This window comes from Hordeum vulgare, chromosome 3H (genome assembly GCF_904849725.1).
Source record: "Hordeum vulgare subsp. vulgare chromosome 3H, MorexV3_pseudomolecules_assembly, whole genome shotgun sequence".
Taxonomy (NCBI): domain Eukaryota; kingdom Viridiplantae; phylum Streptophyta; class Magnoliopsida; order Poales; family Poaceae; genus Hordeum; species Hordeum vulgare.
In genome coordinates, this window is record NC_058520.1 from 604822881 (window position 1) to 604848809 (window position 25929).

The 25929-nt window shown below is 46.9% G+C and overlaps 1 protein-coding gene across 2 annotated transcripts in view; it reads left to right on the top strand.

Annotated features, from left to right (window-relative positions):
• Positions 1 to 25929, top strand: part of LOC123445590 (polyubiquitin 11-like) — an 85921-nt gene that overhangs the window by 21148 nt on the left and 38844 nt on the right. For both annotated transcript variants that reach the window (XM_045122598.1, XM_045122599.1), the window contains exon 2: positions 19419 to 19425. In XM_045122598.1, the coding sequence (XP_044978533.1) occupies positions 19419 to 19425 (7 nt within the window). The remainder of the gene's footprint in view (positions 1 to 19418; positions 19426 to 25929) is intronic.

Below are 25929 nucleotides of genomic sequence, written 5' to 3' on the forward strand. Positions count from 1 at the left end.
ATTTAGTTGTATCTCGATTAGATACACGGCAATATTAAATGTGGTTAAACATGGAAAGAGGTGAAGCGTAATTAAACTACCTATCTAGGCATTTTAAATGAGGTCGGAAATGACATATAGCATCTCTGAGACGACCTCACATGTTAATTTACAATTCTGTCTAGATCTGAACTAACACATTCTGTCCAGCAAGGAGCACTAGGAATAGAAGTCACAAAATGGCTTCCCACACACTATTTCAGACTTGGTGAAAATAGCAGTTTATGAAGCTGCAGTTTTCGATCTGAACGCATATTGACAGCAGCAAAACCAATAGCTACAGGACTCGAAATGGCATGAAAATTCATAGCATGCTAGAGAATCACAAGGTCTACAACTATCTCCATTGCACCAACCTCAAAAGAGATACAGATCACAAGATAGAAGCAAAACAAAACAACAACAAAATATAACAGCTTCCAGACTTAGGAATATTTCAGCACCTCCAAATCAGCACTATTTATAGCAAATAGAGAGCAAGCAAACCACACCTAAACATGCATTTCTATTGCAACCAAAATTACCAGGGGCTAGACTAAACAACAAAGACCAACTCTCTAGTTGACAACTCATTCAAACGAAGCACGGAATAAATTCTACGAAATAGACAAGAGGGCAACATGGCAAAAATATCGCGCGAACTAACTTACTCAAAAGCTAGAACTAATTGCACAGAAAAATCCTATGGATTTTTCTACCCCGAAAACATATAAAACATGTGGGGTTGCAACAAAAAATATTATCACACGTAAATGCGAGATATGATCCTAAACACGGGAAATATACTAGCGGCAAATCCCTACACGCAAAAATACCGATGACTACTCTAAAATACATGGAAAAGTGGTTCCTAAAACATGGGCATTTTATCTAAGGCATTCGAGCAATCCGGTCTTGCACGAAAAATAAATACGGGCGTCTATCCTATTGGAACAGCACGTTAATCTAGGCATTTGGCATGGCAAACCACGTCAAACAACTATGCAAGTGTTATAATCAGATTCTACGTGCAAAACTACATCAAAACCATATATTACACGTCTCGATCCGACTAACGGTTAAAAAGTTACGGACAATAGAATATACGCTTATTTTCTGGAATTTATAATAATTCCAAAAATCATCTATATTATCTAACGGGCCGAATCTACCTAATTGGGCCAACAGTGGCATGGGCGCTACATAATTAAAACTACACACGGGCGAGAAGTAGGGATAGGGGCGGGGCTTACCACCTTGGGCCGGCCTGGAGGGTGCTGTGGAGTGGAGGTGGCCGACCTGGGCTTGGGCCGACCTGATCGGGCGGCCTATGCTGGGCCTGGATGCGAGGCCCAGGCAGGGGGAGCGCTGCGCTCGGCGTCGTGTCGTCCCCGTTCTCCCGCACGGGACCGAGCCCCATGGCGGCTGCCGGGGGCGGCTCCTGGCGGCGAACGGCTCCGGCCAAGACGGAGGGACCGGAGGTTTCAGATCCGGGCGGGTCTGAGGCAGCCCTTCTCATTCCCGCCGGCGGCGACATGTGGCGGAGGCCGGGCGAGGAGATCGGGATCGGGAGCACGGCTACCATGGCTCCTGCGGGGAAGAGAACAGGAGGTGAGAGAGGGAAGGCAGGAGAGGAAGGGAGGAGAGGAGGTCCGGCGGGCTCTGCTCTGGCGAGCTCCGGCCAGCGACGACGAGGAGCCGCGGGAGGCGCTCGGGGCGGCACGGGCAGGAGGCTGCAACGCTCGGTAGGAGCTCGGGAGGCAGAATGTGGGCGGCGGCGGCTCGGGCCCGGGCGGGCCTCGGATGGGCTTGGCGGGCCCGCGAGGCTGGTGGGAGGGTGAGGGTAGAGAGAGAGGGTTAGGGTTTGGCACAGATTTCGAGGTGGAAGAAGAGGTTGTCTAAAAATAATACCTGGGGGGTCTATTTATAGACAAATGGGGGCTAGGTTATCCGGAATTCCGTTCCGGATCCAACCGTGCGGTCGGATTCGTATAATTCCGAACGCAGGAACGGGTAAGTGGCCGTGTAGGGTGGTTTACCGGAGACGAGAGGGAAAACGGGCGGCGCGGCAACAATTTTTTAAAACACCGATAACCATCCAAGGGTAGACCGAATACAGTGCCGCTACGGTCGACCGTTCGGGTACCAGACGAACTCCGATCGCGACGAAATTCGACAGGCGGCCTAGCTATAACTAATTACGACCGCATGCCAAGTTTCACCCCGACCAGACAAAGTTTTCAACACACTTTTAAAACAGGGTTTTGACGATGTCGCGGGCGCGTGCGTGTGCAGCCGGGCTCAGAACAGACAACGACGAGAACCGACAACAATAACGGATGCAAGTTTTGAAAACTGGCGGCAACGGGGTGCCTATGCAATGTTGATGATGCGCATGATGCGATGATGATACGACAAAAGAAAATAGACACACAACGAAAACGGAATAAAGGGGTGAATCTTCTGGAGCGTCGGCATCGTGCTGTCACAACTCTCCTACACTACAAGAGGATCTCGCCCCAAGATCCAAGAATGAAAGGGGGAGAGGATGAGAAAGAACAAGAGGTAAAAATTTAGTCGCTTCTTTGACAAACGAGTGAAACCAACGATCCTTGAAGGTTACAAAGCGATGAGGAATGATATGAGAAACAAGCAAGAATTCAAGGAAAATTTCGACAGCACTTCGGTAGGAAAATGGGACAAATTTTTTTGATAAGATGGAAGAAATAGACAATATTCACAACAAACAACTAAATAGAACAAGGGAACACCATGATCTTGGTAGAATAACACGATAGACCCAAAATAGCAACATCACGAAGCCTCCGGAACAAGAGAATATGAACTAGCTCATACGGAAGAAGAGAATGAAGATAGAATGACAACTACTAACTCCAATGAACTTGGCAAGCATCCTTGCAAGAAGAATTGAACGAAGTTGTTGGAAAAACAACAACGAAAAGAACAAGATAGTAGTGGGCTTATGGAAACCTTTCAAACTAAAGAATTGACAACCAACCACTTAACAGAAACAAGGATAGTTGAAAGCAAAGATATCAAAACTTCTTACACCAAGAGGATACATTGAGAACTGGGATTAATGACAAGCAACATGATAGCAACAACCCATAGGAAAAGCTTTAGGTGAAATCCAAACCAAGATAGCTCAATGAATAAATCATGGGTTGCAAATATCTCATGATCATAGAATTGGTGGGTTTAATTATCTCATTCTTGAAGGAAAAACTCTTCGAGGCTCCTACACTAACAAGAATGCTATAATACCACCTCAAAGGAAAAGGAAGAACAAATGCACTTGGAAATGCAAGAGAAGAAAACTTGAGGTTCTCCAATAAAAATTTTGAAGAACACTTTGAGAATGAATTGATATCATGAACCGCTCCGGAAGAAGAATTGAAACCACTATGGAGAAGAATAAGAATTATGTTATGCCTATCCTTCATCAAGTTAAATTGATGACAAGCAACGGATTTAGCGTACAACTTAATATTCTTGAAATGATTGAGGAGAGATATGAGCACAAACTAGAAGAATTGTTGCAAGAAACACCGGTGAGAATTGAAATGAACGAGGCGACCATGAATGAATGGAGATACATGAGAATGAAGAGATCATGAGCCACCTGAGAGAAAACTAGAACAAGGCACCATAATAATTGAGAGACGAACGAAGAGACAACAATTGAGAAGAATTGAGGATGAAAGCTGAAAGCTGAGAACGAAGAATCTTCTAAAATGACGGCCTTCGGAGGAACGAGAATGAAAACAACTCAGAAAAGCACCGGATCGCAATAAAGGGATTACTCATGAGTGACAACAATTGAGATGATGGCACAAAGCTGAAATGACGAATCTGCAAGAGAATGGACCAAGATTTGAGAGAAACACTCCTTCGAATTTGCAGCTGAGAATGATGACGAGGAACAACACCAAGAATAGCTGAGACACTCCGGAATAAAGAAGAATGGAAGGTTGAGCCAAATATGATAATTAATTCGAATAGACCTTGGAGAAGGGATATGACTGATGAAATTCATACTTATGTCATAGTTGAAAAGAATTAAAGATCTCCGGAAAAGATTACAAGAGATAAAAGATCCTGGGAAAAACCTGTGGGTTATGGGACCACTCAAAGAAATCACCGTTAGAAAAGATCGCTTAGAAAGAGCGATATTGCACCGGAATAAGAAAACTAGATGAGGTTAGCACCCCGAAATAATGACAGATCTGAAAACAAAAAAAACTTGTGAGATAACTTCAACTCTCCGGATATAATAGAGATAAATGACAACAGAAGACTTGATAAGAATCTCCAACACAGGAAAGAATTAACAAGGGTGAAAAGGATAAGATGAGCACGGACAACTAAATTAAATTCACCGGTAAGGATGACAAGAATGAACAAATATGACACGAATCTCCTGAGAATCTTCAAAATGAATAACCGGATAAGAGAGAAAAGAACAGACAGCGGAAGCACAATGAAAAGAAAACTCTTGGATGAAAATTGAATCACTGAAGAAAAAGGCGGGAGGGCGGGGAAAAACAAAGACAACTTGGGCTAGATGAGATGAACTCCGGAATAAAATAGAAAGAATGATCTTGCAAAAATTGGAGAGGATTGAATCCACTTGGAGAGAAACACACCGGTTGGAAAAGAATTAACATGACGACTCCGGTTGACAAGAATGATAAGACAATTGATTTGAGCAAAGAATTTGCATTCACATAAAAATACGAGAACACCTCTTAGGAAGATCTGAAATCACCACTTGACATCGAAGCAACTTGAATTACCATATTCCAACATCACAAGGGGTGCGGCTTGCAATTAGCCGGAACAAACTCATGAGAAAGATTTCGTCCGATATTTTCATGGACAGGATCGCACGGGCTCGAAGCTTACAGTAGACATCAAGTGCAAGGCAGTGCACCCGACATACGAAGTGTCCCCGAGTCATAGCAAGCTACAAGTACTCTTTAAGACACAACGAGAACCGCTGTAAGTCGACCGTCAACAAACGAATCCACTAGATGTCGAACCCCAACCTAACATCATGCATTTGTTGGAAGATTGTCCTATAAGTAACTACTAGAATTTCCACCTATGAATTCCCGAAATATCTGGTCATGCAATCTGGTACACGGATACAAGGAGTAATATCAAACAACTCCTATACTAACCCGTCACGTGTATCACATCCGTCAACACACAACCAGAATCTCCGACCTTCATCTACTACAGACCCTCGTGATCACAACGATACAAAGTATGGCAGTACTCCCGAACAATCAGCACCAGTACTGGGGACATCGGGGTTATCTCGCCACTACTAGTATTGAAGAAATTACGAACATCCTTTGTTCTGAGATACTAAGAAATCTGAATGATAACGATGTGCTCGAGAATCCCCTGGAGCTCAACTCCCCGGAAGAAAATCAAGTCAGATAGGAGGCACCAAGACAGAACTCCATCACATCGGCATCATATAGATTCCAAAAATATCCGTGTGATCCTAAAAAAAATGAGTGGGAAGAGGAGTAGAATAAATTATTACGTCAAGATTCCTCACCAGAGCATAGAAGAGGAGAAAAAAGAATCCTACTCTCCGATATATAACTAGACTCAAAGTAGTTTTTCACTAGACTCGACTCGACCAAGTTCGATCAATCAAGGGGGCTCCTAGGTCGGTACTGCTCTAATACCAACTTGTCACGCCCAAGATGCAACCCTATCCTCAATTTGGCACGAGGTCCTCGTGAGGGATAGAAGCGCATCTCGTCGTGTCGCAAGAATGGATATCGTTACAAGTACATGTACCAAAAGGAAGAGATATATAATAGAATTGGCTTACACTCGCCACAAGCTACATCAGAGTCACATCCGTACATTACATATTCATCAAGAGTAAGAGCAGGGTCCGACTACGGACGAAAACAAACGAGAAAAGAAGAACGACGTCCATCCTTGCTATCCCAGGCTGCCGGCCTAGAACCCATCCTAGATCGAGTAAGAAGAAGAAGAAGAAGAAGAAGAAGAAGAAGAAGAAGAAGAAGAAGAAGAAGCAACTCCAAATGAACAAGCAACGCGCTCGCGTCGAGTAACCTTTACATGTACCTGCAACTGGTGTTGTAGTAATCTGTGAGCCAGAGGGGACTCGGCAATCTCATTTCCAAAGGTATCAAGACTAGCAAAGCTTAATGGGTGAGGCATGGCTAAGTGGTGAGGTTGCAGCAGCGACTAAGCATATATTTGGTGGCTACACTTACAAGTACAAGAAATAAGAGGGGGGAGATCTACGCATAGCGGACGTGAACTACGGATGATCAAATGAATGATCCTGAACACCTACCTACATCAGACATAACCCCATCGTGTCCTCGATCAGAGAAGGAACTCACGAAAGAGACAGTCACGGCTACGCACACAGTTGGCATGTTTTAATTAGTTACTTCAAGTTTTCTAGAACCAGTGTTAAACAAAGTATCCACGTTGCCACATAACCGCGGGCGCGGCTTTCCGAAAGATTTGACCCTGCAGGGCTACTCCAACTAGTCCATCACAAATTACTACAAGCCGCATAGAAATCCTCAATCACGAAGCTCGCGATCTCGTCGGATTCCCTAGTGGAAAACCTCAACTCTGAGATTACCCAAAGCATCACCGGAATCCCGATGCACAAGATATCTCGTCAAAGGTAAAACTAATCCAGCAAGGCCGACCGACGTGTCGACGATCCCGATAGGAGCCGCGTATCTCGTTCTCAGGACACGACGGATAAGCGAAGCGTACGGTGGCCTGATAGACATCACCCGAGTTGCCCCAGGTTAGCCCCGCACGGTGCTCTATTGTGGACGAGCACCATCAGCACTTGTCCTCCCTATATTACGTAGAATAACTCCTCGGGTAGCGCTAACTCCCTATGCATTTCAGTATTATCAGTATTATTATGTTGGGCGACTAGTACCAATGTTGGGCCTTGCCAGACCAGCTTTAATCTAAAACAAATTATCAAGGGGGTCCCCATAACAACCCCGATCGTGTTAGGAGCACTCAATTATGGAACATAACACCGGTAGCCGAAACTAAGGGGGAAAAGGTGTTGGAAATATGCCCTAGAGGCAATAATAAATTAGTTATTATTATATTTCTTAGTTCATGATAATCGTTTATTATCCATGCTATAATTGTATTGATTGGAAACACAATACTTGTGTGGATACATAGACAAAACACTGTCCCTAGTAAGCCTCTAGTTGACTAGCTCGTTGATCAAAGATGGTCAAGGTTTCCTGGCCATAGGAAAGTGTTGTCACTTGATAACGGGATCACATCATTAGGAGAATCATGTGATGGACTAGACCCAAACTAATAGACGTAGCATGTTGATCGTGTCATTTTGTTGCTACTATTTACTGCGTGTCAAGTATTTGTTCCTATGACCATGAGATCATATAACTCACGGACACCGGAGGAATGCTTTGTGTGTATCAAAGGTCGCAACGTAACTGGGTGACTATAAAGATGCTCTACAGGTATCTCCGAAGGTGTTCGTTGAGTTAGTATGGATCGAGACTGGGATTTGTCACTCCGTGTGACGGAGAGGTATCTCGGGGCCCACTCGGTAATACAACATCACACACAAGCCTTGCAAGCAATGTGACTTAGTGTAAGTTGCGGGATCTTGTATTACAGAACGAGTAAAGAGACTTGCCGGTAAATAAGATTGAAATAGGTATGCGGATACTGACGATCGAATCTCGGGCAAGTAAAATACCGAAGGACAAAGGGAATGACATACGGGATTATATGAATCCTTGGCACTGAGGTTCAAACGATAAGATCTTCGTAGAATATGTAGGATCCAATATGGGCATCCAGGTCCCGCTATTGGATATTGACCGAGGAGTCTCTCGGGTCATGTCTACATAGTTCTCGAACCCGCAGGGTCTGCACACTTAAGGTTCGACGTTGTTTTATGCCTATTTGAGTTATATGGTTGGTTACCGAATGTTGTTCGGAGTCTCGGATGAGATCACGGACGTCACGAGGGTTTCCGGAATGGTCCGGAAATGAAGATTGATATATAGGATGACCTCATTTGATTACCGGAAGGTTTTCGGAGTTACCGGGAATGTACCGGGAATGACGAATGGGTTCCGAGAGTTCACCGGGGGGGCACCCACCCCGGGGAAGCCCATAGGTATTGGGGGTGCCGCACCAGCCCTTAGTGGGCTGGTGGGACAGCCCAAAAGGGGCCTATGCGCATTGGGAGAAAAATCAAAGAGAAAAAAAAGGAGGAGGTGGGAAAGGGAAGAAGGACTCCACCTTCCAAACCAAGTAGGACTCGGTTTGGGAGGGGAGACCTTCCCCCCTTGGCTCGGCCGACCCCTTGGGGGTTCCTGGACCCCAAGGCAAGGCTCCCCCCTCTCCCTCCTATATATAGTGGGGTTTTAGGGCTGATTTGAGACAACTTTTGCCACGGCAGCCCGACCACATACCTCCACGGTTTTTCCTCTAGATCGCGTTTCTGCGGAGCTCGGGCGGAGCCCTGCTGAGATTAGATCACCACCAACCTCCGGAGCGCCATCACACTGCCGGAGAACTCATCTACCTCTCCGTCTCTCTTGCTGGATCAAGAAGGCCGAGATCATCGTCGAGCTGTACGTGTGCTGAACGCGGAGGTGTCGTCCGTTCGGCACTAGATCGTGGGACTGATCGCGGGATAGTTCGCGGGGCGGATCGAGGGACGTGAGGACGTTCCACTACATCAACCGCGTTCACTAACGCTTCTGCTGTACGGTCTACAAGGGTACGTAGATCACACATCCCCTCTCGTAGATGGACATCCCCATGATAGGTCTTCGTGAGCGTAGGAAATTTTTTGTTTCCCATGCGACGTTCCCCAACAAAAGGTGGAACAAAACACGAGGCTAGAAAGGCCGAGCCTCCCACCTTTTACCAAGTATATAGGTGCATTAAATTAAATAGCAATAATATGGTGATATAGCAAGGAACCCATGTTATAACATGGAAGCAACTGCACCTGCAACTAGCAACGCTATCACAGGGTTAAGCAAGCGTAACATAGCCAATTAGTGGTTTGCTAGGTTGAACAGGTTGGGGGTTTTCATGGCATTGCTGAGAGGCTGATATTTCACATATGATAGGCAACGAGACATAATTGATAGCATCGAAATAAATAGCATGGCAATGGAAGTAATGGTATCTGGGGAAATGGTCATCTTGCCTGAGATCCCACTTGGAATAAGAATGCCTCCGTGAAGCAGACGAACCGATGTAGTCGAACGGGTCCTCACATCCGACACGCTTGCGGAACTCTATCGAGACGAAGGAAGCCGGAAACAAGAATCAACACACGACATTCACCACACGATGCACAACACAAATGATGCATGAGCAGCTGAATACATGCAAGTCACGGCAAGACAACTCACCTAATCAAACACTACACATTAAGTGAAGTTCAATATGCAACGAGTTGCATATTGACGAAACTCCACATACGAGTTATTTAGTTGTATCCCGATTAGATACACGACAATATTAAATGTGGTTAAACATGGCAAGAGGTTAAGCGTAATTAAACTAACATCTAGGCATTTTAAATGAGGTCGGAAATGACATATAGCATCTCCGAGACGACCTCACATGTTAATTTACAATTCTGTACAGATCTGAACTAACACATTTAATTGGTTGTTAAACATCAAAACAAATAGCTTCACGTGATTCTACGCGTCGAGACAAGCAATTTACACATAGAGAACATCTCCAACGGAGCTACGGATGATCAACTACGAGCAAAACAAGAAATCACTACAAGCTGCCAAAATCAGCCACATAGCATTTACTACACCCCACAACTACAAGCTACTCAACTCCAATATACTCAACCAAGGCATGACACGAAAGTGGGCAAGAAGCACTACAACAAACAACTAACATCTACTTGCATGGCAGCAAGGAACACTAGGAAAAGAAATCACAAAATGGCTTCCCACACACTATTTCAGACTTAGTGAAAATAGCAGTTTATGAAGCTGCAGTTTTTGATCTGAAGGCATATTGACAGCAGCAAAACCAATAGCTACAGGACTCCAAATGGCATGAAAATTCACAGCATGCTAGAGAATCACAAGGTCTACAACTATCTCCTTTGCACCAACCTCAAAAGAGCTACATATCACAAGATAGAAGCAAAACAAAACAGCAACAAAATATAACAGATTTCAGACTTAGGAATATTTCAGCACCTCCAAATCAGCACTATTTCTAGCAACTTGAGAGCAAGCAAACCACACCTAAACATGCATTTCTATTGCAACCAAAATTACCAGGGGCTAGACTAAACACCAAAGAACAACTCCCTAGTTGACAACTCCTTCAAACGAAGCACGGAATAAATCCTACGAAATAGACAAGAGGGCAACATGGCAAAAATATCGCGCGAACTAACTTACTCAAAAGCTAGAACTAATTGCACAGAAAAATCCTATGGATTTTTCTACCCCAAAAACATATAAAACATGTGGGGCTGCAACACAAAAATATTATCACACGTAAATGCGAGATATGATCCTAAACACGGGAAATATACTAGCGGCAAATCCCTACACGGAAAAATACCAATGATTACTCTAAAATACATAGAAAAGTGGTTCCTAAAACATGGGCATTTTATCTAAGGCATCCGAGCAATCCGGTCTTGCGTGAAAAATAAATACGGGTGTCTATCCTATTGGAACAACACGTTAATCTAGGCGTTTGGCACGGCAAACCACGTCAAATAAATATGCAAGTTTTATAATCGGATTCTACGCGCAAAACTACACCAAAACCATATATTACACGTCTCTATCCTACTAACGGTTAAAAAGTTACGGACAAAAGAATATACGCTTATTTTCTGGAATTTATAATAATTCCAAGAATCATATATATTATCTAACGGGCCGAATCTACCTAATTGGGCCTACAGTGGCATGGGCGCTACATAATTAAAACTGCACACGGGCGAGAAGTAGGGATAGAGGCGGGGCTTACCACCTTGGGCCGGCCTGGAGGGTGCTGTGGAGTGGAGGTGGCCGACCTGGGCTTGGGCCGGCCTGATCGGGCGGCCTATGCTGGGCCTGGCTGCGAGGCCCAGGCGGGGGGGGGGGGGGGGGGGGGGGGAGCGCTGCGCTCGGCATCGTGTCGTCCCCGTCCTCCCGCACGGGACCGAGCCCCATGGCGGCTACCGGCGGCGGGTCCTAGCTGCAAACGGCTCCGGCCAAGGCGGAGGGACCGGAGGTTGCAGATCCGGGCGAGTCTGAGGCGGCCCTTCTCATTCCCGCCGGCGGCGGCACGTGGCGGAGGCCGGGCGAGGAGATCGGGATCGGCAGCACGGCTACCATGGCTCCTGCGGGGAAGAGAACAGGAGGTGAGAGAGGGAAGGCAGGAGAGGAAGGGAGGAGAGGAGGTCCGACGGGCTCTGCTCCGGCGAGCTCCGGACGGCGACGACGAGGAGCCACGGGAGGCGCTCGGGGCGGCGCGGGCAGGAGGCTGCAGCGCTCGGGAGGAGCTCGGGAGGCAGAACGTGGGCGGCGGCGACTCGGGCCCGGGCGGGCCTCGGATGGGCTGGGCGGGCCCGCGAGGCTGGTGGGAGGCTGAGGGGAGAGAGAGAGGGTTAGGGTTTGGCACATATTTCGAGGTGGAAGAAGAGGTTGTCTAAAAATAATACTCGGGGGGTCTATTTATAGACAAATGGGGGGCTAGGTTAACCGGAATTCCGTTCCGGATCCAACCGCGCGGTCGGATTCGTATAATTCCGAACGCGGGAACGGGTAAGTGGCCGTGTAGGGTGGTTTACCGGAGACGAGAGGGAAAACGGGCGGCGTGACAACAAGTTTTTAAAACACCGATAACCATCCGACGGAAGACCGAATACGGTGCCGCTACGGTCGACCGATCGGCTACTAGACGGACTCCGATCGCGACGAAATTCGACAGGCGGCCTAGCTATAACTAATTACGACCGCATGCCAAGTTTCACCCCGACCAGACAAAGTTTTCAACACACTTTTTAAACAGGGTTTTGACGATGCCGCGGGCGCGTGCGTGTGCGGTCGGGCTCAGAACGGACAACGACGAGAACCGGCAACTACTAACAGATGCAAGTTTTGAAAACTGGCGACAACGGGGTGCCGATGCAATGCTGATGATGCGCATGATGCGATGATGATGCGACAAAAGAAAATAAACACACGACGAAAACGGAATAAAGGGGGAATCTTCTGGAGCGTCGGCATCGGGCTGTCACATACTATCATGTTTTCAACTACTGGATGTTGAAAAAATAAGCAACTACCGTAATGTGATGGCGCGCAAAAAAAAGAAGCAAAATGCTATTTGGCCTTCTTTTGGTGCACTAAAAATAGTCAATTATACACAAACTCTGTGTTACACTACAACAAAACTGGCAATAAAATCAAAATGTTCTCCACCTTGTGAATATAATGCACATGAGTAGGAGATTGATTTCCCGTGCTTGCAAGGTACATACATGATGTTCGTGAAAAAAAATCAAACATAATTAGGAGCATGATTTGCACAAGACTGCCGAGACCAAGGAGTCACATTACCTCTCCCATCTTGCAACTCGATGAAAAAAGAGCAACTACCGCTCAATTGCTGTACAACTGCATCTAAATATCCAAGCAAATCACCAGAACTCCACATTACCCCTCCCATTTCGCAATTGGAATGGAAAAATGAGGCAACTACCATCCTATTGCTATACAACTGCCACGGAAGATCCAATCAATCCCCAACCCTCGAAACACCCCACACAAAATAGGTGTGGAGACTTACCTTGGGCTTGCTGTCGAGGAAGATGGTGGAGTCGGCGGCGTAGGGGAGGAGGGAGCGGCCGTTGCGGGGGGTTGAATGGATGGCGACACCGCGCGCGCGGGAGGCAGCGTCGAAGGCGAAGACGGACTTGAGGCCGTGCTTCTCGAGGATGTCCCCCACCTCCAGCTGGTCCTGCGTGTACCCGCACACGGGCGACCGGAACACGGCCACCGGCCCCCGGCCGCGGCGGAAGAGCTGCACCTCCACCTCAGGCGAGGCCGCCGGCTCGGATCCGGGCCTCCCGTTCTGGGCGGAGGCCAGCAGCTCCGCCAATCTGCCTCTCGCGCCAACCCCGATCTGCATGCACGTCGCCTCGGGACAGCGCGGGGCAGCGGCCTGTTGTGATGGTCTCGCGACCGTCGTCGGTCTCGTGTGCTCCTCCTGTCGCCGGATTAGACGGGCCGCCGCCGCCGACCTCGTGTGCTCCTCCTGCCCTCTGTCCCCAGCCTCGTCTGCTCAATCACCGATGATGTAAGGACCGCGGGTTAGTTCGGATTAAATACAGGGGGGTTTCATAAAAAGTGAAAAATGGTTCGACCCGACTTACAGAAGGACTGCAGGTTAATTACCTGAAACGACAGGGACTTTTTTGCAAAAACGCCGCAACGGACGACAGAAGCATTCCGTACTTTATTATTAGGGGAGACTACTTTCTATCCCCCCAACCACACACACACATATATGTCACCTCATCACACATGGCACCTAACTCTCCACATAAACAAGTACATGCAATCCCTTCATATTCTATTTTCCAGAATATCAAAGCCCTCCATATCTTTATTATTTTATTTTATTTGCTACGAAATATCATTGCCTAAGGGATGATTACTGTTGTTGCATGATGTGTTGGGTAACGTAGCATAAATTCAAAATTTTCCTACGCATATTCAGATCTTCCTATGGAGAGACCAGCAACGAGAGAGGGGTAAGAGCATCTTCATACCTTTGAAGATCGCTAAGCGGAAGCGTTGCTAGAACGCGGTTGATGGAGTCGTACTCGCAGCGATTCCGATCTAGTGCCGAACTACGGCACCTCCGCGTTCAACACACGTGCAGCCCGGTGACGTCTCCCGCACCTTGATCCAGCAAGGAGGAGGGAGAGGTTGGGGAAGAACTCCAGCAGCACGACGGTGTGGTGTCGATGGAGAGACGAGGTCTCCCGGCAGGGCTTCGCCAAGCACCGGCAGAGAGGAGGAAGAAGAGCAGGGCTGCGCCGAGAGAGAGGGAAAAACCGTGTATCTCAATGGCCAAAAGTGCCCGATATATAGGGGGAGGGGAGAGGGGGTGCCACCCCTAGGGTTCCCACCCTAGGGGTGCGGCAGCCCCCCAGATGGGAGGTGCGGCGGCCAGAGGGGGGAGGAGGGGGTGGCGCACCATCTGGTGGGCCTTAGGCCCACCTGGCCTAGGGTTTGCCCCCCCCCCCATTTTCTCTCCCTTGCGCAATGGGCTGAGTGGGGAGGCGCACCAGCCCACCTAGGGGCTGGTTCCCACCCCCACTTGGCCCACCTTATCTCCCGGGGTCGTTGCCCCCCTTCGGTGGTCCCCCGGGGCCACCTCCGGTGGTCCCGGTGGTCCCGGTACGTTACCGGCGATGCCCGAAACACTTCCGGTATCCGAAACCATCCGTCCTATATATCAATCTTTACCTCCGGACCATTCCGGAGCTCCTCGTGACGTCCGGGATCTCATCCGGGACTCCGAACAACTTTCGGTAACCTCGTATAACAATTCCCTATAACCCTATCGTCATCGAACCTTAAGTGTGTAGACCCTACGGGTTCGGGAGACAGGCAGACACGACCGAGACACCTCTCTGGCCAATAACCATCAGCGGGGTCTGGATACCCATGGTGGCTCCCACTTGCTCCACGATGATCTCATCGGATGAACCACGATGTCAAGGATTCAATCAATCCCGTATACGATTCCCTTTGTCTGTCGGTATAGAACTTGCCCGAGATTCGATCGTCGGTATACCTATACCTTGTTCAATCTCGTTACCGGTAAGTCTCTTTACTCGTTCTGTAGCACGTCATCGTCTGAATAACTCCTTAGTCACATTGAGCTCATGATGATGTTCTACCGAGTGGGCCCAGAGATACCTCTCCGTCACACGGAGTGAAAAATCCCGATCTCGATTCGTACCAACCCAACAGACACTTTCGGAGGTACCCGTAGTGCACCTTTATAGTCACCCAGTTACGTTGTGACATTTGATACATCCAAAGCACTCCTACGGTATCCGGGAGTTGCACAATCTCACGGTCGAAGGAAAAGATACTTGACATTAGAAAAGCATTAGCATACGAACAATACGATCTAGTGCTAGGCTTAGGATTGGGTCTTGTCCATCACATCATTCTCCCAATGATGTGATCCCGTTATCAATGACATCTAATGCCCATGATCAGGAAACCATGATCATCTATTGACTAACGAGCTAGCCAACTAGAGGCTTGCTAGGGACACATTGTGATCTATTTATTCACACATGTATTACTGTTTCCTGTTAATACAATTATAGCATGAACAATAGACGATTAACATGAACAAGGAAATATGATAATAACCATTTTATTATTGCCTCTAGGGCATATTTCCAACAGTCTCCCACTTGCACTAGAGTCAATAATCTAGTTACATTGTGATGTATCGAACATCCATAGCATTATGGTGTTGATCATGTTTTACTCGTGGAAGAGGTTTAGTCAACGGGTCTGCAATATTCAGATCCGTGTGTACTTTACAAATATCTATCACTCCACTCTGGACATGGTCCTGGATGGAGTTGTAGCGGCGCTTGATGTGCTTCGTCTTCCGGTGAAACCTGGGCTCCTTGGCTATGGCAATGGCTCCAGTGTTATCACAGAAGAGTGTCATAGGACCCGACGCGCTTGGAACCACTCCAAGGTCGGTGATGAGCTCCTTCATCCAAATTCCTTCATGAGCCGCTTCTGAAGCAGCTATGTACTCCGCTTCACATGTAGATGCTGCCACGACTTCTTGCTTGCTGCTGCACCAGCTCACTGCCCCACCATTCAACACATATACGTATCCGGTCTGTGACTTAGAGTCATCCGGATCTATGCCGAAGCTAGCGTCGACGTAACCCTTTACGACGAGCTCTTCGTCACCTCCATAAACGAGAAACATTTCCTTAGTCCTTTTCAGGTACTTAAGGATATTCTTGACCGCTGTCCGGTGTTCCGTACCGGGATCACTTTGGTACCTCCCTACCAAACTTATGGCAAGGTTTATATCAGGTCTGGTACACAGCATGGCATACATTAGAGAGCCCACGGCTGAAGCGTAGGGGACAGAACTCATCTTCTCTCTATCTGTTGCCGTGGTCGGCGACTGAGTCTTACTCAATCTCATACCTTGCAAAACTGGCAAGAACCCTTTCTTTGAATTTTCCATATTGAACTTCTTCAATATCTTGTCAAGGTATATACTTTGCGAAAGACCTATGAGGCGTCTCGATCTATCTCTATAGATCTTGATGCCTAATATGTATGCAGCTTCTCCAAGGTCCTTCATTGAAAAACTCTTGTTCAAATAGGCCTTTATGCTTTCCAACATCTCTATATTATTCCCCATCAATAATATGTCATCGACATACAGTATGAGGAAGGCTACAGAGCTCCCACTCACTTTCTTGTACAGATAGGCTTCTCCGTAAACCTGTATGAACCCAAACGCTTTAATCACCTCATTAAAGCGAATGTTCCAACTCCGAGATGCTTGCACCAGCCCATAGATGGAGCGCTGGAGCTTGCACACTTTGTTAGCACCCTTAGGGTCGACAAAACCTTCTGGTTGCATCATATACAACTCTTCCTTAAGGTTCCCGTTAAGGAACGCTGTTTTGACGTCCATTTGCCAAATTTCATAATCATAAAAGGCGGCAATTGCTAACATGATTCGAACTGATTTCAGCTTCGCTACGGGAGAGAAAGTCTCTTCGTAGTCAACTCCTTGAATTTGTCGAAAACCCTTTGCGACAAGTCGAGCTTTGTAAACGGTTACATTACCGTTTGCATCAGTCTTCTTCTTGAAGATCCATTTATTTTCTATGGCTCGCCGGTCATCGGGCAAGTCCACCAAAGTCCATACTTTGTTCTCATACATGGATCCTATCTCGGATTTCATAGCCTCAAGCCATTTGTTGGAATCCGGGCCCGCCATTGCTTCTTCATAGTTCGAAGGTTCACCGTTGTCTAACAACATGATTTCCATCACAAGGTTGCCGTACCACTCTGGTGCGGAGCGTGCCCTTGTGGACCTTCGCGGTTCAGTAGTAACTTGATCCGAAGCTTCATGATCATCATCATTAACTTCCTCTTCAGTCGGTGTAGGCGTCACAGGAACAACTTCCCGCGCTGCGCTACTTTCCTGTTCGAGAGGGGGTGTAATTACCTCATCAAGTTCTACCTTCCTCCCACTTACTTCTTTCGAGAGAAACTCTTTCTCTAGAAAGGATCCGTTCTTGGCAACAAAGGTTTTACCTTCGGATCCAAGATAGAAGGTATACCCAATAGTTTCCTTAGGGTATCCTATGAATACGCATTTCTCCGCTTTGGGTTCTATCTTTTCTGGTTGAAGTTTCTTCACATAAGCATCGCAGCCCCAAACTTTAAGAAACGACAACTTAGGTTTCTTGCCAAACCACAGTTCATACGGTGTCGTCTCAACGGATTTAGACCGTGCCCTATTTAAAGTGAATGCTGCAGTTTCTAATGCGTATCCCCAAAATGATAGCAGTAAGTCGGTGAGAGACATCATAGATCGTATCATATCTAATAAAGTGCGATTACGACGTTCAGACACTCCGTTGCGCTGCGGTGTGCCAGGCGGTGTCAGTTGTGAAACGATTCCACACTTCCTTAGGTGTGTGCCAAACTCGTGACTCAAATATTCTCCTCCACGATCAGATCGTAGACATTTAATTTTTCTGTCACGTTGATTCTCAACCTCACTCTGAAATTCCTTGAACCTTTCAAACGTCTCAGATTTGTGCTTCATCAAGTAGATATACCCATACCTACTCAAATCATCGGTGAGAGTGAGAACATAACGATAACCACCGCGAGCTTCAACGTTCATTGGACCACACACATCAGTACGTATTATTTCCAATAAGTCGGTTGCTCTCTCCATTATTCCTGAGAATGGAGTCTTAGTCATCTTGCCCATGAGGCACGGTTCGCATGTGTCAAATGATTCAAAGTCAAGAGACTCTAATAGTCCATCAGTATGGAGCTTCTTCATGCGCTTAACGCCGATATGACCAAGGCGGCAGTGCCACAAGTATGTGGGACTATCATTATCAACTTTGCATCTTTTGGTACTCACACTATGAATATGTGTAACATCACGATCGAGATTCATCAAGAATAAACCATTCACCAGCGGAGCATGACCATAAAACATATCACTCATATAAATAGAACAACCATTATTCTCTGACTTAAATGAGTAGCCGTCTCGCATTAAGCAAGACCCTGATACAATGTTCATGCTTAAAGCTGGTACTAAATAACAATTATTAAGGTTTAAAACTAATCCCGATGGTAGATGTAGAGGTAGCGTGCCGACGGCGATCACATCGACCTTTGAACCATTCCCGACGCGCATCGTCACCTCGTCCTTGGCCAGTCTCCGCTTATTCCGCAGTTCCTGCTTTGAGTTGCAAATGTGAGCAACAGCACCGGTATCAAATACCCAGGAGCTACTACGAGCACTGGTAAGGTACACATCAATAACATGTATATCACATATACCTTTAACGTTGCCGGCCTTCTTGTCCGCTAAGTATTTGGGGCAGTTCCGCTTCCAGTGACCCTTTCCCTTGCAATAGAAGCACTCAGTCTCAGGCTTGGGTCCGTCCTTTTTCTTCTTCCCGGCATCTGGCTTACCGGGTGCGGCAACGGCTTTGCCGTCTTTCTTGAAGTTCTTCTTACCCTTGCCTTTCTTGAAACTAGTGGTCTTGTTGACCATCAACACTTGATGCTCTTTCTTGATTTCTACTTCTGCAGACTTGAGCATCGAGTACAATTCGAGAATGGTCTTGTTCATCCCTTGCATGTTGTAGTTAAGCACAAAGCCTTTGTAGCTTGGTGGGAGAGACTGGAGGATTCTGTCAATTATAGCATCATCCGGAAGTTTGACTCCAAGTGAAGTCAGACGACCGTGTAACCCAGACATTTTGAGTATGTGCTCACTGACAGAACTGTTCTCCTCCATCTTACAGCTGAAGAACTTGTCGGAGACTTCATATCTCTCAACACGGGCATGAGCTTGAAAAACTAGCTTCAGCTCCTGGAACATCTCATATGCCCCGTGTTGCTCAAAACGCCTTTGGAGCCCCGTTTCTAAACTGTATAACATGCCACACCTGACCAGAGAGTAGTCATCACTCCGCGTTTGCCAGACGTTCAGAATGTCCTGGGCTGCTGCGGGAGCGGGAGGGTCACCTAGCGGCTCATCAAGGACATAAGCCTTTTTAGCTGCTTCAAGGATGAGCTTCAAGTTGCGAACCCAGTCCGCATAGTTGCTACCATCATCTTTCAGCTTGTTTTTCTCTAGGAATGCGTTGAAATTGAGGTTGACGTTGGACATCTACAATATTTATAAAGACAACTTTTAGACTAAGTTCATGACAATTAAGTTCATTTAATCAAATTAAGTATGAACTCCCACTTAAATCGACATCCCTCTAGTCATCTAAGTGATACATGATCCATGTTGACTAACCCGTGTCCGATCATCACGTGAGACGGACTAGTCACCATGGTGAGCAACTCCATGCTGGTCGTATTCAACCATACGACTCATGTTCGACCTTTCGGTCTCTTGTATTCGAGGTCATGTCTGTACATGCTAAGCTCGTCGAGTCAACCTAGGTGTTTCGCGTGTGTAAATCTGGCTTACACCCGTTGTATGCGAACGTTACAATCTATCACACCCGATCATCACGTGGTGCTTCGAGACAACGAACCTTCGCAACGGTGCACACTTAGGGGAATACGTTCTCGAAATTTTAAGAGGGATCATCTTATTATGCTACCGTCGTTCTAAGCAATAAGATGTAAAACATGATAAACATCACAATGCAATCATATAGTGACATGATATGGCCATTATCATCTTTGCTCTTTCGAACTTCATCTTCAGGCATCGCATGATCATCATCGTCACTGGCGTGACACCATGATCTCCATCATCATGATCTCCATCATCGTGTCTCCGTGAAGTCGTCACGCCAACTACTACTATCACTACTATTATAGCTAACCGTTAGCAATGAAGTAAAAGTAGTAAGCACATGGCGTTGCATCTCATACGATAAAATAAGACAACTCCTATGGCTCCTGCCGGTTGTCATACTCATCGACATGCAAGTCGTGAAACCTATTACAATAACATGATCATCTCATACATCATACATGCAACATCACAACTTTGGCCATATCACATCACATGTCAAACCCTGCAAAAACAAGTTAGACGTCCTCTAATTGTTGTTGCAAGTTTTACGTGGCTGATTTGGGTTTCTAGCAAGAACGCCTTCTTACCTACGTGACAGCCACAACGATGATATGCCAAAGCTATTTACCCTTCATAAGGACCCTTTTCATCAAATCCAATCCGACTAGAGTAGGAGAGACAGACACCCGCTAGCCACCTTTATGCATGGTGTGCATGTCTGTCGGTGGAACCAGTCTCACGTAAGCGTACGTGTAAAGTCGGTCCGGGCCGCTTCATCCCACAATACCGCCGGAAAAGAATAAGACTAGTAGCGGCAAGCAAATTGACAAATCATCGCCCACAACTTTTGTGTTCTACTCGTGCATAGAATCTACGCATAGAAACCTAGCTCGGATGCCATTGTTGGGTAACGTAGCATAAATTCAAAATTTTCCTACGCATATTCAGATCTTCCTATGGAGAGACCAGCAACGAGAGAGGGGTAAGAGCATCTTCATACCTTTGAAGATCGCTAAGCGGAAGCGTTGCTAGAACGCGGTTGATGGAGTCGTACTCGCAGCGATTCCGATCTAGTGCCGAACTACGACACCTCCGCGTTCAACACACGTGCAGCCCGATGACGTCTCCCGCACCTTGATCCAGCAAGGAGGAGGGAGAGGTTGGGGAAGAACTCCAGCAGCACGACAGCGTGGTGTCGATGGAGAGACGAGGTCTCCCGACAGGGCTTCGCCAAGCACCGGCAGAGAGGAGGAGGAAGAAGAGCAGGGCTGCGCCGAGAGAGAGGGAAAAACCGTGTATCTCAATGGCCAAAAGTGCCCGATATATAGGGGGAGGGGAGAGGGGGTGCCACCCCTAGGGTTCCCACCCTAGGGGGTGCGACAGCCCCCCAGATGGGAGGTGCGGCGGCCAGAGGGGGGAGGAGGGGGTGGCGCACCATCTGGTGGGCCTTAGGTGTTGGAATTATGCCCTAGAGGCAATAATAAATGTATAGTTATTATTATAATTCCTGTATCAAGATAATAGTTTATTATCCATGCTATAATTGTATTGAATGAAGACTCATTTACATGTGTGGATACATAGACAAAACACCGTCCCTAGCATGCCTCTAGTTGGCTAGCCAGTTGATCGATGATAGTCAGTGTCTTCTGATTATGAACAAGGTGTTGTTGCTTGATAACTGGATCACGTCATTGGGAGAATCACGTGATGGACTAGACCCAAACTAATAGACGTAGCATGTTGATCGTGTCATTTTGTTGCTACTGTTTTCTGCGTGTCAAGTATTTATTCCTATGACCATGAGATCATATAACTCACTGACACCGGAGGAATGCTTTGTGTGTATCAAACGTCGCAACGTAACTGGGTGACTATAAAGATGCTCTACAGGTATCTCCGAAGGTGTTAGTTGAGTTAGTATGGATCAAGACTGGGATTTGTCACTCCGTATGACGGAGAGGTATCTCGGGGCCCACTCGGTAATACAACATCACACACAAGCCTTGCAAGCAATGTAACTTAGTGTAAGTTGCGGGATCTTGTATTACAGAACGAGTAAAGAGACTTGTCGGTAAACGAGATTGAAATAGGTATGCGGATACCGACGATCGAATCTCGGGCAAGTAACATACCGAAGGGCAAAGGGAATGACATACGGGATTATACGAATCCTTGGCACTGAGGTTCAAACGATAAGATCTTCGTAGAATATGTAGGATCCAATATGGGCATCCAGGTCCCGCTATTGGATATTGACCGAGGAGTCTCTCGGGTCATGTCTACATAGTTCTCGAACCCGCAGGGTCTGCACACTTAAGGTTCGACGTTGTTTTATGCGTATTTGAGTTATACGGTTGGTTACCGAATATTGTACGGAGTCCCGGATGAGATCACGGACGTCACGAGGGTTTCCGGAATGGTCCGGAAACGAAGATTGATATATAGGATGACCTCATTTGATTACCGGAAGGTTTTCGGAGTTACCGGGAATGTACCGGGAATGACGAATGGGTTCCGGGAGTTCACCGGGGGGGGGGGGCAACCCACCCCGGGGAAGCCCATAGGCTTTGGGGAGACACACCAGACCTTAGTGGGCTGGTGGGACAGCCCCAAGTGGGCCTATGCGCCAAGAAAAAGAAATCAAAGGAAAAGAAAAAAAAAAGGGGGAGGAAGTGGGAAGGGAGGGGGACTCCTCCCACCAAACCAAGTCCAACTCGGTTTGGGGGGGGGAGTCCTCCCCCCCTTGGCTCGGCCAACCCCTTGAGCGTCCCTTGGACCCCAAGGCAAGGTCCCCCTCCCTCCTCCTATATATATGGAGCTTTTAGGGCAGATTTGAGACAACTTTCTCACGGCTGCCCGACTATATACCTCCATAGTTTTTCCTCTAGATCGCGTTTCTGCGGAGCTCGGGCGGAGCCCTGCTGAGACAAGATCATCACCAACCTCCGGAGCGTCGTCACGCTGCCGGAGAACTCTTCTACCTCTCCGCCTCTCTTGCTGGATCAAGAAGGCCGAGATCATCGTCGAGCTGTACGTGTGCTGAACGCGGAGGTGCCGTCCGTTCGGTACTAGATCGTGGGACTGATCGCGGGATTGTTCGCGGGGCGGATCGAGGGACGTGAGGACGTTCCACTACATCAACCGCGTTCTCTAACGCTTCTGCTGTACGATCTACAAGGGTACGTAGATCACTCATCCCCTCTCGTAGATGGACATCACCATGATAGGTCTTCGTGCGCGTAGGAAAATTTTTGTTTCCCATGCGACGTTCCCCAACAGTGGCATCATGAGCTAGGTTCATGCGTAGATGTCTTCTCGAGTAGAACACAAAAGGCTTTGTGGGCGGTGATGTGCGTTTTGCTGCCCTCCTTAGTCTTTTCTTGATTCCGCGGTATTGTTGGATTGAAGCGGCTTGGACCGACATTACTCGTACGCTTACGAGAGACTGGTTTCATCGTTACGAGCACCCCCCTTTGCTCAAAGATGACTGGCAAGTGACGGTTTCTCCAACTTTAGTTGAATCGGATTTGACCGAGGAGGTCCTTGGATGAGGTTAAATAGCAACTCATATATCTCCGTTGTGGTGTTTGCGTAAGTAAGATGCGATCCTACTAGATACCCTTGGTCACCACGTAAAACATGCAACAACAAAATTAGAGGACGTCTAACTTGTTTTTGCAGGGTATGATTGTGATGTGATATGGCCAACGATGTGATGTGATATATTGGATGTATGAGATGATCATGTTGTAATAGAAATATCGACTTGCACGTCGATGGTACGGCAACCGGCAGGAGCCATAGGGTTGTCTTTATACTAACATATGTGCTTGCAGATGCGTTTACTATTTTGCTAGGATGTAGCTTTAGTAGTAATAGCATAAGTAGCACGACAACCACGATGGCAACACGTTGATGGATGATCATGGTGTGGCGCCGGTGACAAGAAGATCGTGCCGGTGCTTTGGTGATGGAGATCAAGAAGCACGTGATGATGGCCATATCATGTCACTTATGAATTGCATGTGATGTTAATCCTTTTATGCACCTTATTTTGCTTAGAACGACGGTAGAATTATGAGGTGATCTCTCACTAAAATTTCAAGACGAAATTGTGTTCTCCCCGACTGTGCACCGTTGCTACAGTTCGTCGTTTCGAGACACCACGTGATGATCGGGTGTGATAGACTCAACGTTCACATACAACGGGTGCAAAACAGTTGCGCACGCGGAACACTCGGGTTAAGCTTGACGAGCCTAGCATGTGCAGACATGGCCTCGGAACACATGAGACCGAAAGGTCGATCATGAATCATATAGTTGATATGATTACCATAGGGATGCTTACCACTGAAACTATACTCAACTCACGTGATGATCGGACTTGGGATAGTGTAAGTGGATCATGAACCACTCAAATGACTAGAGAGATGTACTTTTTGAGTGGGAGTTTAGCATATAATTTGATTAAGTTGAACTCTAATTATCTTGAACATAGTCTAAGTCCACTTTGAATATATTTGTGTTGTAGATCATGGCTCACGCAAGTGTCATCCTGAATTTTAATACGTTCCTAGAGAAAGCTAAGTTGAAAGATGATGGAAGCAACTTTGTAGACTGGGCTCGTAATCTTAAGCTAATCTTACAAGCTGGGAAGAAGGACTATGTCCTTAATACTGCGCTAGGAGATGAACCACCCGCTACGGCTGATCAGGATGTTAAGAACGCTTGGTTAGCACGTAAGGAGGACTACTCAATAGTTCAATGTGCAGTCTTGTATGGCTTAGAACCGGGACTTCAACGTCGCTTTGAGCGTCATGGAGCATTTGAGATGTTCCAGGAGTTGAAGTTTATCTTTCAGAAGAACGCCCGGATCGAGAGGTATGAGACCTCCGATAAATTCTATGCTTGCAAGATGGAGGAAAACTCGTCTGTCAGTGAACATGTGCTCAAAATGTCTGGGTACTCAAACCGTCTAGCTGAACTGGGGATTGAACTCCCGCAAGAAGCTATCACTGACAGAATCCTTCAATCACTGCCGCCAAGCTATAAAGGCTTTGTGTTGAACTACAACATGCAAGGGATGAACAAGTCTCCCGACGAGTTGTTTGCGATGCTGAAAGTCGCAGAGTCTGAACTCCGTAAAGAGCATCAAGTGTTGATGGTGAGCAAGACCACTAGTTTCAAGAGAAACGGCAAAGGCAAGAAGGGCAATTCGAAGAAGAGCGGCAAGCCTGTTGCCAATCCGCCGAAGAAACCCAAGGCTGGACCTAAGCCTGAAACAGAGTGCTTCTATTGCAAGGGTATGGATCACTGGAAGCGCAATTGCCCCAAGTATCTGGCAGATAAGAAGGCGGGCAAAGAAAAATCAGGTATATTTGATATACATGTTATTGATGTGTACTTAACTAGCTCTCGTAGTAATGCCTGGGTATTTGATACTGGTTCTGTTGCTCATATTTGCAACTCGAAGCAGGAACTGCGGAATAGGCGAAGGCTGGCGAAAGACGAAGTGACGATGCGCGTAGGAAATGGTTCCAAGGTTGATGCAATCGCCGTCGGCACAGTGTCACTTCAGCTACCATCGGGATTAGTGATGAACTTAAATCATTGTTACTTAGTGCCTGCGTTGAGCATGAACATTATATCTGGATCTTGTTTATTGCGAGACGGTTACTCTTTTAAGTCTGAGAATAATGGTTGTTCTATTTCTATGAGTAACATCTTTTATGGTCATGCACCGAATGTGAGAGGATTGTTCATATTGAATCTTGATAGCGATACGCATATACATAACATTGAGACCAAAAGAGTTAGAGTAAACAATGATAGCGCCATATTTTTGTGGCACTGCCGTTTAGGTCATATTGGTGTAAAGCGCATGAAGAAACTCCATGCTGATGGACTTTTGGAGTCACTTGACTTCGATTCACTTGACACGTGCGAACCATGCCTCATGGGCAAGATGACTAAAACTCCGTT